Source organism: Mustela nivalis (assembly GCF_964662115.1).
Source record: "Mustela nivalis genome assembly, chromosome: 12".
NCBI classification, from domain to species: Eukaryota; Metazoa; Chordata; class Mammalia; order Carnivora; family Mustelidae; genus Mustela; species Mustela nivalis.
In genome coordinates, this window is record NC_139031.1 from 91,745,554 (window position 1) to 91,757,963 (window position 12,410).

Genomic DNA, 12,410 nt, shown 5'->3' on the forward strand with positions numbered 1-12,410 from the left:
AGATAGGAATGACCCAGAAAGCCCTTGGCCACTGGAGAAAAGGGTAGCGTGCACCGCCCCCCACCAGGGCTGCCCGTGTCTGCTCACACTCCTGAGTGCTGCTCCCTCAGCTTGACAGGGAGGGGCTCCACACAGGACAATTCAAGCCCTGGGGTGAATGAGGACACTCACAAAATTTAATCTGTGGGTGGGGGGCACCTGGGTGGCTCAGTGGGTTAAAGCCTCTGCCTTCAGCTCAGGTCATGATCCTGGGGTCCACGTAGGGCTCTTTGCTCGTCGGGGAGCCTGCTTCTCCTCTCTGCCTACTTGTAACCTCTGTCTGTCAAATAAATAAATAAAATCTTAAAGAAAAAAAATTTAATCTGGGGGAAAAAAATCAGTTCCCTCGAGGCGATCGCTGATGGGGCAGTCTGACTGCCTTCCTACGCTTTTTCCAATAACCGCAGGGCCTCTGCGAGCTCGCGGCTGTTTTGTCCTCACTCAAGACACAGATCCGTGTCCTGATTCCACGCCTTGCCTTGTCCCCATGAAATGAGCTGCGCGGACGTCTTAGAAACATGCAATTTTAAAAGGACACAGGCATCGCGCCGTCATGTGCTAACGCACAGCTCCGAGGCTCACATGTGGTCTCCAGGGCCCGCCTCAAGTCCTGGGATCTGCCATTCTTCAGAACAGCACATGATCTAACACTACTGGTGCCTGCCAGGCGCTCTTCAACAAGACTGTGAAGTTAGATCATTGATAAGCAGGAGTAGGAGAAGCTGTAATATCCAACCACAAGGGCCACAATGGTTCCTAAGGACGATTAGCGAATGCACTGATACATTTATTAACTGGACATTAACTGGGAAAAACGGTAACCAAGAAGCCGAGGGAGAAATGCAAGAGGGCCTTGTCTAAGAGGTTCCTGGGCCAAGTGCAGAGCATCGAGACATGGGGGGCAGTGAAACCCCAGGCTGAGCACATGCAGCCCGGAGACATCGGGCACCCCACTGTGGCCCGTGCCAGGTAAGAGTGAGGCCACAGGAAGGGCCATGTCTCCTGGGCCAGGAAGAGCATTTTCCGTGCAAACACAGCAGGGATAACACCACAACAACCTGTGTGAGTGCCCCTGTCTCAGCTCCCATGGTGGTTTTCAATGTCTGATTCGCGTGGTGTTTGCAGCCACGCTGTTGGGAGAGATCATTATCATCATCACGTCAAGGTCCACGTGGCTGAGTAGTCCAAACCCTGTGTGGTAGAGCCTGGACTTGAACCCAGGGCTGACACAGCCCACGCTCCTCATTTTGGACCTCCACGTTCTAACACGTTGCTGTTTGGCGCAAAGCACGTCACCCTCGTTCTGGACACACAGAACGTATCCCTCAAGGACGGTCTGAAAAGAGTTCAATACTCCATTATTTGTTGAGAGAGAGATGGATTTTAGCTGAGCAACAGGCATAGTGACAGGGAGATCCACAGAGAGAAACTGCACGAGAGAACCATGCGCATCGTACAGAGTCAGAAACAAGAAAAGAGCTGTAGATCGCACTGACCTCCGACACATGGCTGTGAGGTAGGTACTGATAACGCGTGTATCGCTATCGATCCAACCAGACGCTGACATTCCTTTCCCAACCTTTCCAAGAGCAAACGTCCACCATGGGGAACTCGGTTCCCTCACAGCTGCAGACCCACAGGAGCCCTGTGGCCTTGGCCGTATCCACAGCCCACCTACACTGGGGCCACGAAGCCTGCATCAAATGTGGCAACAGCGAGCAAGGGACTGTCCTTACATCACAATGCAGAAAACAAGATTAATATAGACGTCGATCCCTTTCCTGCCCACAGAGAACAATCACAATTTGGAACTAAATACACAATCCAATGTACATTCGCAGCCCCCGGTGAAATACCTCGGTATAAATTTAATAAAATTAGGTACAAGAAAGAGTCACAAGGAAAACTGTAAAACTTCGATGAAAAACACAAAATAACTAAATAAACGGACAGAGAGTCCATGTTCATGGATAAGAAGACGCAATTTTGTCAAGATGGCGGTTCTTCCCAACTTGATCTATAGATACAATTCAACTCCAATAAAAATCCCAGCAAGTTATTTTGTGGACATTGGCCAATGGATTCTAGAGTTTATATGGAAGCAAAAGACCAAGAAGAGCCAACACATGCTTGACGGGGCAGCAGCCTGGGGAGGACTGACACTACCTGATTTGAAGATTTACTGGAAAGCCAGTAGTCACAACGGTGTTATGGGCAAAAGAACAGACAAATAGATCAGTAGAAAACACTGGGCGCCCAGAAAGAGACCCGCGTAAGTACAGTCAGCTGATCCTCGACCGAAGAGTAAAGATAATACAATGGAGCGGAGGTCCCGTCTTCCACGGAGGATGCTAACACACACCTCACACCTTTCCCAAACACTGACTCGCTGTGGGTCACAGGCTGGAATGTAAAATGTAAAAGTATAAAACTTCCAGAAGATCACATAGAAGAAAATCCAAATCATTGTGGATTTGGTGACAAACTTACTAGAGACAACCCCAAAGGCATGACCCACGAAAGAAAGAAAAGATAAACCGGATGTCCTTAAAATTAAAGATTTCCACTCTGTGAAGACAATGTCAAAAGAATGAGAAGATGAGCCACGGATTGGGGGAAAATATCTTCAAAAGACGTATCTGATAAAGGACTGGTCTCCAAAATATACAAACAACTTCTAAAATTCAACAAGAGGAAAAATACCCAATGAAAAAACAGACCAGAAACCTTAACAGACCTAAGCGGCAAAGAGAAGATCCCTGTCACGTGTTATCATGGAAATGCAAATTAAAACATCGATGGGGTGCGAAAGCACACCTATTAGAAACAGCCACAATCTGGAACCCTGATGACAGCAAATGCCCCAGTGGAGACTCGGGGACAGCAACGCGTAACATAGGTTCACAGAACAAAGGTACCCTTTGGCGGGGGACACCATAATGCGGAACATCGGGCAGGGGGTCTGTGGGAAACCTCTCAATGTTGCCGTGAACCCACAACTGCTCTAAAACTTCATAAAGTTTATTAGTTAAAAAAAAAAAAAACAGGTGCCCAGGCAAACTCACTGTCCGGGGGTCTGTGTCACCCTGGGTTGTGGGCAAATGGGACGATGCTGTCGGCTGCTCAGTTAGGCCCACGAGCTCTTACACTCACGGCTGGGGGGGGGGGTCTGGGCCCTCACAACTGGCTCCCTGCCTTCTCCCCAGACAAAACCCAGGACCTGGCTTTCTCCTACAGTCCCTCGTCTTGTCCACAGTGCGGTTATTTCCAGCCCGGGGAGGCCTCGCTCTGTCCGTCCACACTCGCTGTGGCCCCCAGCCTGGGGGGCCCCCCAAAAGGGATCTCCTTCATGTACGCAGCAGGAAGGAAACCCACAGACCCAAGGAGGCCCCCTTTCCACGCAGGAACTAGGACCGGCGGACACGAAGCCAGCGACTGACCTGCTCCTTGCTTCAGCAGCTCTGCGGCCGAGTTGGCCGCCGTCTGGGGAGAGCTATCGGCGATCTCCTCCAACGGATCTGCAGGAAGGAGAAAGAAAACGCAGGCATGAGTCCGGCTCCCCGAGGAAGAACCGTTAGAACAGGGTGGCACTCGGGGCCTGGGTTCCCAGGCGGTGACAACCCCCGGCGTTCTGAGCAGGTGGAGGGGGCGACACGGTCCAGCAAGATGTCTCTCTCCGCTCTCAGGAACCACTGCAGAGAGCAAATCGCACGTACCTACGCCATAAACCAGTCACTACAGAATCTACTACAATCACATGACACCAAGGCTGCCCAGGAAGGTGGGAAGTACGGCCAAATGACACTGTAGTCACGTGAGGTGACGGCGTCACCAGGGCCTGCCTCTGCCAACTAGGCTGGACCACGGGACGCTCTTTGGGGTTGACCCACAGGGCACACAACAGAGGACGACTCCGGTCCAACTTCTGTGGGCACGTCCTCATGGACCCGACACCGCCGTTCCCCACACACACATGGACAGGCAGGCCCTACAGAGGATCCCCCCCCGTACCTCGGTCTGGAATGAGCAGCTTGCAGGGCAAAGCCAAGGGCGTGATGGAATGCTGACATACCAAAGCCGTCAGGCTCCCTGGAACGGGTGAACAGCAGAAGGGGGTTAGCGGGGCCCCACACACCGCCCGCTCCACCCACATGCCGCTGCAGGAAGCCCCTGCAGGGGGGCAAGCGCGTCTGCTCTTAGAACTAACGCTCTGTTATTGCGGGACTTGGTGCAAAGCTTCAGTGATGTGACCAGTCCCACAAGACAGCTAGAAGCTATGTAAAGGAACTGCGGTGACTCTTGGCCAAGACACGCAGGTGCTGACTTCTACAGAGGATGTCGGCCGTCGATGGGAGTCTGGGACCACAGCCCAGATGCCTCCGTGGTCCCTGCCATGTGCTCCTGGAGGCTGGGACTGTGCGTCTGGGTGCATCCTGGCAAGCCTGCGAGGCCGGCAAGGGCTCCTCTCACGGAGAGGAACGGCCATCTCTCCGGCTCTCACCCAGACCCCACTTGCGGGCCTGCCTGCGAGGACGCCACCTGCCTGCCATGTATTTGGGTCTGAAAAAGCCTTCAGAACAACTCCCCACCCAGTTTATCGTAGAGATGGTAACTCGGGGGAGGGCACGGGGAGCCCGGAGCATGGGAGGGGACGGCCCCGCCTCTCGGGGCAGCAGTGGGGGTGCACACCATTCTGGCGTGGGCTAGAATGCCAAGTGGGACCTTACAGCCACTTACCGAAATAGGGTTCGTTGGGGCACCCTTTCAACCGCACTCCCTTCGGGGTACACTCGATCAGAAAGTGCCGAACGAGTTCATTGGCCAGATCCCCCGCTGCGGTGAGAGATTGAAAAGAAAGAAAAAAGAGAACTTAAAAAATAAGAGCATGGGAGGAGGGGAGAGAGGGACAGAGCACCAGCTAAAGGGAGGGGCCCCCGGAGCCAGGCTGCTGGCGTCGGTGGGCTGCCAAGCAGCACCCTGGGGATGAGAGCAGAGCCCCCCACGGTGACATGTCCACAAGTGCAGGGGTCCCGGGGACGGACCCTCACACATTCTGCAAGCATCCCCAGTGCAGGGATGAGTCAGAAATATGCCATCTAGACCCTTCCCCTCGTAACAGGAGAAACCAGAAGCATCTGGACGCAAGGTGATGCCCGAGAACAAGCCACTGACGGGAGCTGGAAGGGGCCAGCCAGGAGCCCCATGGCAGACCCCCAGGAAGGAAGCCCTCCGTCACTGGGACCAGACAGAACATCGCCGCTGCCCCCCACCGGCCTCAGCATCTGAAGACGGGCGCATCCAGAAAACCACCCAACTGAGCTGGAAACCACCGACAGTGGCACCAGCTGGCAGTCAGTCTGGTCGCCCGCCTGGCCCATGGGCAGCTCCCACACAGGCTGACGGACAGCAGCAGCGGGCACGTCAGGGGTGATGGGGAGGGCTGGCAGGAAGGGCGACGGTCCGACTCCGTGGCAGGTTGTGGCGAACACATGAGTGGAAAGGAGCAGCGTGCCACCTCGGCTGTGGGAGAAGGATCCGCGTCTTCCACACTGAAGGGGACACAGGCTCCAGGGACAGGTGTCTCAGTGGGATGGCCAGCCGCTGGCTGCCCAGAGAACAGATTTGTCCTGGACGTCTGTCACGGCCCAGTCTCTGGGAACCAGAGGTGGGTGCTGACTCGCCACACTCTTCCCTCTTTAACTCCCCCTGCACCATGACAGCCAATTGCCAAATCCAGGGCTGGGCGAGGACAGGCAGCCAGTGAAGATTTCAGAGACACCGGTGATGTTTTGTAACCTTCACCTTTGGGCTGAGTCAAGGTTGGCCTGAGAGGTCTGTGCCCAGCGGGAGGCGAGAACATGCACACGGCACTGTCCGCATCTCTGAAGCCACAGCATGTGCAGGAAGGACACCAGCTTGCAGTCTCCATGGAGCAAGAGCCCTACACGCTCTGCAGCGCCTGTCCCCACTCTCCTTGCGGACCCTGTCCACAGACACCAAGTACTCCCCTCTGGAGACTCTCCAGCTCGAGTCCTTGCTCAGGACTGCTGGGGCTTCTCCCGCTGGGCTCCTCTCCAGGCTCAGCTGTCCTACTCGATGTACATGAAGCCTCCTCCTCCTTCACTTGCAGACAGCAACGTCCAGATGTGGGTCTGAGTCCCTGCATCCCGCCCCTTCCGCTGCCCCCACGGCAGACACCTCGGTTCCCTGAGAGCCCCTCAGCTGACGCCTCAGCCACCGAACCTCACGTCCTTCCAGGCACGGCTCCAAGGTCACTTGCTCCTGGACGCTGTGAGCACAGTCTCCATCCAGGCTTCCTGTCCACCTCTCGGGTCCTGGACGCAGCACGTGAGTGAAGCAGGCCAGTGTCCTTTTGCTCCTTAAATGTGTGAGCTCCGACTCTGCTTATCCGGACACCCCTGTGCCCGGTGATGAGCCTGCCGCCCAGACAAGGAGCCCGCCCCCTGGAACTTCCTGACGTGACGTTTTTTATGAACTACTGACAGCTACGCTGCCTCAGGGGAGTCTCCAGAAGCCATTCTTCCAAGGGCATATGCTCACTTCACGTCCCTGTGTCACAGGCCGGTATTTCCTGCAGTATTTCCAGCTTTTTCATTATTATTACACTTGTTACTGTGACCTGGGATTAGACAGCTGGGACGCTCAGATGGCTTTCCCACCAAAGTGTTTTTTCATTAAGGCGTGTGTCTGCTTTTTGAGACAACACGCCGTTGCACACTTCGTGGACCACAGCACAGAGTAAACGTGACTTTCATGCCCACCGAGAAGCCTGGAAGCTCGTCTGACGTGCACCAGAGCTATACGCATTATCGAAATACGCGCCACAGGGATACGCGTACTGCGAATCACCTTATTCCGACACACGTGCCTGCTGTGTCTCCAAGGCGGGCCTGCGATCCCTGGAAAGCCGTCAGAGTGACAGTTACCACAGTCTTATAAGTAGAAACAATGAATCTTAGAAGGCAGCAGAAGAACCTCATGAAAGAATACATATTAGTTCTCTGATGCAGAGCTGAAAAGGGGCAAAACCGCTATGTTTAGGGATTGCTATTTCGCTGGTTAAGAGGAAGATGCTGTAACTCTCCCTTCTACTTAGCAAGTGTCCTGTCCGCAGCGGCAGGTTGGGCGACATGGATGGTGTGTGTCCGTCGGGGCACAGAGGAAGGGGCAGGTGTAGCTGGGGACGGAGCTTGTCACCAGGGGAGGGCGGGAAAGACCCTGGGACCCCATGATTCCACGCCAGAGCTGCTGTCAGCACGAACTGACCAATGTTCTAGAGTGAGTCAGTCCCCCTCAGACACCCCAACACACCCAGCACTCACACTTCCCAGAGACCACAGCACACAGGGATTCTTGCAGGAATGGTGGGCAGGAAAAGGACAGACAGTAGGACATCGGAAGGACACGTGGCCAGCCCCGAGGGCCTCACAGAGCCCAATCTATGGTCTCTGGGATACGCGCAAGGTCGCAGCGGGCTGATGGAGCGTGGCGCACAGGAGGGGTGCAGGGGCTCCCCCGAGGTTGTCTCCTGGTTGTAGGCACACGCCTGTTTGCTCATGAGAACATTCACCACACACGCAGCCCTCGCGACCTTCTCTGCACATGGTCATGTCCGTGATGGAAAGTACCCAGGAGAGGGAGCAGAGATCTGAACTCAGCCGCACATGGTTCATGGGGTGGAGGGCCGTGGGGACACCCCTGGGGCTCATGATCCAGCGTCACTCTTAATCCAGCAAAACGCTCTCCGGGGGGTCGGTGCGAGAAAGCATGCACAGGCCACTGCCTTTCATAAGAGGAAAAAGGAACGTGCCTGTCTGCAGACACTGAAGAGACGGTCGGGGAGAAGGGGCAGGAATTTATTACGCTTCCTGGGGCAGAATGGGGCCCCGGGGCCTTGGTGAGGCCCATTTCCATCATTCCAGCAGCCGAGCAAGGGAACATATCACTCATTCACAGCAATAAAGAACTAAACTCCACAGATCATTAACGATGTTGCTTGCACAAGGCCAGTCCTGAGGGGGCCATACTGGAACAACACAGAGACTGCAAAGAAACTCAGAGCCATGTCCGTAAAGTCCCCCAGCAACATACAGCCGTATGCGTAAGCCACAGACCTCGCAGGCAGGTGAGCACGCCCCATCAGCTCCTGGGTCCCTACCTTTCTTGTTGAGCTGCAGGACGGAAGGGGGAGGAGTAGCCACTTTCATGGCCAGGCCGTAGGCTCCTCGGAAGGAGTGACTGTCCCTGACGATGAATGAGCCCGGCTCTTTGTCCTTCAGCATGGCGATGGCTGGGGAGGGAAGCAGAGACACTCACACGTTTGCCGGGGCCCACGCGGCCTGCCTGCACATGTGGCAGACGAGTGTTTTTGCAAACTGGGTCGGAGGGAGCAGGCACAGGCCTCTGGGGTAGGGTGAGGGTCTCGGTGACGACACATTGTTTTCAAGGGGAGCCTGATGGCTGAGGCTGCAGAGAGCACACCCCCCACCCCCACCATCTGGCACACATGACTCCTGCTTGTCCGTGGCACTGGTGAGGCACAGGTGATGGCCCACAGTTGACCGCCCAGGAATGTGGTCCAACCGCCAGCCCAAGTGCGTGGGCCAAGTCCCAGTCTGCATGGCATGGTTGGGCAGAGGCGAGGTGCGAGGCTCTCTCCCGTCCTCGAAGCTCTCTCCCGTCCTCGCGCAGCCCTGCCTGATGCCCGTGTGGCACTGTACTCAGACTGAGTCCTTCCAACCGAGCAGACAGAAAGATCGAAAGGATGGCCCCCCAAAAGTTACTGAATGTTTAACCCAAATCCCACGATTCACCCCATGGGCTTGGCGCAGCCCTGGGAGGGCCCGTACTTGACCTCAATGACCAAGTCCAAGGGTGCCGGGGCTGGTGGGGAGGTGGCGCCCACGGACCCCAGCAGGCTTCTGCTCATGGCCGATGCCTGCATCTGGGGGCTGGGCATGCACTATTCTGCGGGCGCAGGAACAGATTTCTGACAAATGACCTGTCTTCAACCCTGCTATACCTCACCAGGCGTTTTGGTTTCCCCATTTAACTTCATGATCTTATTTCGCTGGAGGTGGGGGGGGTGGACAGAGGTGCCCCAGCATCATGGGCCACAGACGGAGAAGAGCTTGAGGACAATGTCAGACCCTGTTCTGAAACAGAACAAGGGGGACCCGTCCTGCAGGGCGATGAGGCCCGTGAGGGTCTCCCATTCCCCTGTGAGGTCTCCACCGCCTCCCGCAGCTGGTGCTTCCAGAGCCCCACAGCAGAGGCCCAGCCAGGGCTGCCGACACAGCTCTATTCTGTCTCTACTCTGCCTGGTGGTCCTCTCTCCTCCTGTGGCATTTTTACATTCGGTTTAGGAAAAATCCTGAGCAATCCACCCGGCCACGGGGATACGGACCAGCTGCATCCCCGAAGACGCTATCCCACTTTCACCTCCCATTCCTCCTGCGTGTCCCTGACGTTCCACTGTAGCTTTTCCAGAAAAAGGCACATCCCTGGCACTCACCACCTGCCTCCGAGGTGGAGCCCCAGCTGCTCCGGCAGCCCGGCCGGCCTGCCCAGCCCGGACGTGCACCAGTGGAGCAGGTGGTCTGCACAGAATTTTCTGGAACATGGCATGTCACAGGCCCTTCAGAGCCCCTCTGGCTGGACAAGGTGCTGGGCTCACAGCCTCCATCTCGGGGGCTCCCATACCACGGGCAGGGAGGGGACAACAACGCAGCACTCGGCCATGCAGAGCCCGGACCGAGCTGAGGAGCACTGCCCCAAAGGCCAAATCAGGGAATCAGAGGGCTCTCTGGGCCGCGGGCCACCCCCCCCCCCCACAAAACATGACAATAGGTTCCTTGAGCTCAGGGGAAGAAAGGCACATTCTTACCATTTTTATGAGCTACTTAATTGAATAGAAGAATTCCAGAGAGAAAGCAGAATGGTGCTGATTGCCTGCGACTTAACTCTTTTTTTCCAGGCAGGTGGGGAAAAAGGCTCAGGACGACACCAGATGACTTTCTCCCCAAAATGCTGTCCCTGCTCAGCCCCACGCCTGCCAGCAGTCCCCGGGGTTCCTCTGGGAGGATCTTGGGGATGACCAGCCTGTCCCAGCCACCCTGCGAACCCTGCTGTGAGATGGCAGGGGCTCGCCCCTGGGGCTGCCTCATAGGACCGCCTCCTGCCCAGACCCCTCTTTCATTCATCCTGCGGAAGGAGTGGCATTAGTGGATCAAACACAGATGTCAGATGTTGGGGCAGGAGCGCACACACAGATGCCGTGCAGCACGAGTGTGAGGCCCGAGGTTACACCCGGCACACGCCCCCTTGGCGAGCGCATGTCTGTTTGCCGCAGACAAACGTAGATGCACAGACGTCGGGGTGTTGGAGAGACCTCTGTCCTTCCTCCTGACCGTTGGCCCCTGTGGCTCAGGTCCCAGACAGGAACAGGGAACCTCTTCCCGGGACGGCCTGTCACACTTTCCGCGGGGGTGCCCTAACCCTTCACCCCGGGGCCGTGCCCCTCCGACGTCGCCTCCCCGAGGTCCCGCCCCGCCCACGCACCTTGCTCTCTGGAGATATCCGCCTTGTACCAGAATTTGGATGTGTCTTGGACGAAGTTCACGGACACGTGCTTATCACCCGGGTTATCTGAGAGAGAGAAGGCAAGAACTCTCTGGACGGTTTATTGCCACCTGTCACATCGCATGGAGCCCAGTGCTCTAAGTCCAGCCCAGGGCAGGGACGGCGTGTCTCGGGGAAGGAGCGCCGTCTGGCCCCGTGGGGACCGGCTGGGGTGCAGTAGGCAGCGCATGCTTCCCAACACACGCAGCACAGACCCAGCGTGACACGCGGCCAGTGCAGTGTGGCTTAATCCTGCCGGAGCCTCGTCTTACACATCTGAACTCTTGCATTAAATACTGGATGAACTTACTGAACTCGAGAACAAAAGGTTATTTTCAAAGAACGAGGATTCCGAGTGGTGGGAGAAACAGAAGCTGACGGGGCCGTGTGCAGAGCAGAGGGCCACAGAGGACAACAAAGAAAAACACCCCGATGGGCCGCTCTGGGCTTGTCTCTCAAGTTGCCGCCCTGAATCCCAGCCCCCCGCCCCAACTGAGTGAATGCACACGGGGTCAGGGGGGCAGGTGCCCACCATGGCTGACACGTGCCTACCTGGGGAGGGCGCTGCGGCCTCCAGAGGCTTGGGGAAGTCCGGGAGGACGTTTGGGAATGGGATGCTCATGGTGCTTCCACTGTGCGGGCTGGAGAAGCCACTGGAGGAGGGGGAGGCCGAACCCAAAGACCGGTCCCCCTCTGAGGCTCGCTTCTTCTCGGGAAGGGGCGGCTGCCCGGGCAGGGTCAGACCCTGGCCCGGCAGGACCGGGCTGTGGTGGCTGCTGTGGCCAGGCGTCACCGTGAGAAAGCCGTGGGACAGGAAGCCGTTGTCGGCCGCCGCTGTCCGCGGGGTGCCAGGGGCCTGGGGGGCTCCGTGGGAATGAGCCAGCAAGGCCCCTGGGTCCTCTGCCGGGGGAAGGCCGCTTCCCACGGGAGCCGTGCCGAAGCTCAGGAAGGCCTGGCCACCTGGGGGGCCCACAGCTTCGGGGGGCTCTGCCAGGGACAGCTCATGGTTGTGGAAAGAGGCCTGGAACTCCGCAGGCGGGCGGTGGGGCCGCCCGGGGCCGTCAGGACCGGGGCTGGAGAACTCTTCAGCGCTGAGACTTCCTGCCGGTCGGCTGCTCCCCAGCAGAGCTGGGGTGGCCTTGGGGCTGCTCTCCACCCACGGGAGCTCGGCCGAAGAAGGGCTGTGGGAAACATGCAGCAATCAGAACGCCGTCCTAGGAGATGCCCCAAGGCCACCAAGGGTCCTGTGGACAGTGAGGACAGGGATGGGCACTGGTGCTGAGGCTTGGCCCAAGATGTCGGAAGTCAGACACTGCCGTTCTCCCCTCCCCATCACCGCGCACCCCAGATGCTCTGCCCCCCACACCAGTGGACACCTGCCCTGCCCCCTCCTTCCTTGGCCTTCACCCAGCAAAGTTCCCTCCCCTCGAAACAAAAGTCAACTGTGGCCCCGTGTCCAGCTCGCAGACCACGTCCCTCTGTTCTTCCCTCTGATGCCAACCACATGGTGCGCCACGTGCGCTCCTGTGAGAACACCGTCCCCCGGGTGCAGACTGTGTCCCCCGCTTTCCTCTCTCTCCTCCCCTGAGACCGAGCACTGGTGCCCGACTCAGTTTCCAGTAAGTGCCTGCTGGATAGCCAGCTGCTTAAGGGATCCCAGGGAGAAGGTGAGAAGTTGGGGCTCCCAGGTGACTCCGTGCGTGAAGCAGCCGAGTCTCGGTCTCAGCTCA

At 57.3% G+C, this 12,410-nt stretch overlaps 1 protein-coding gene across 19 annotated transcripts in view; it reads right to left on the bottom strand.

Moving 5' to 3' along the window:
* The window catches only part of TNS3 (tensin 3), a 200,610-nt gene that overhangs the window by 9,276 nt on the left and 178,924 nt on the right, over positions 1-12,410 (bottom strand). For all 19 annotated transcript variants that reach the window (XM_082692739.1, XM_082692741.1, XM_082692740.1 and 16 more), the window contains 6 exons: positions 11,233-11,861; positions 10,621-10,707; positions 8,219-8,350; positions 4,777-4,872; positions 4,051-4,128; positions 3,480-3,557 (listed from right to left, as the gene is read on the bottom strand). In XM_082692739.1, coding sequence (XP_082548865.1) covers positions 3,480-3,557; positions 4,051-4,128; positions 4,777-4,872; positions 8,219-8,350; positions 10,621-10,707; positions 11,233-11,861 — 1,100 coding nt within the window. The remainder of the gene's footprint in view (positions 1-3,479; positions 3,558-4,050; positions 4,129-4,776; positions 4,873-8,218; positions 8,351-10,620; positions 10,708-11,232; positions 11,862-12,410) is intronic.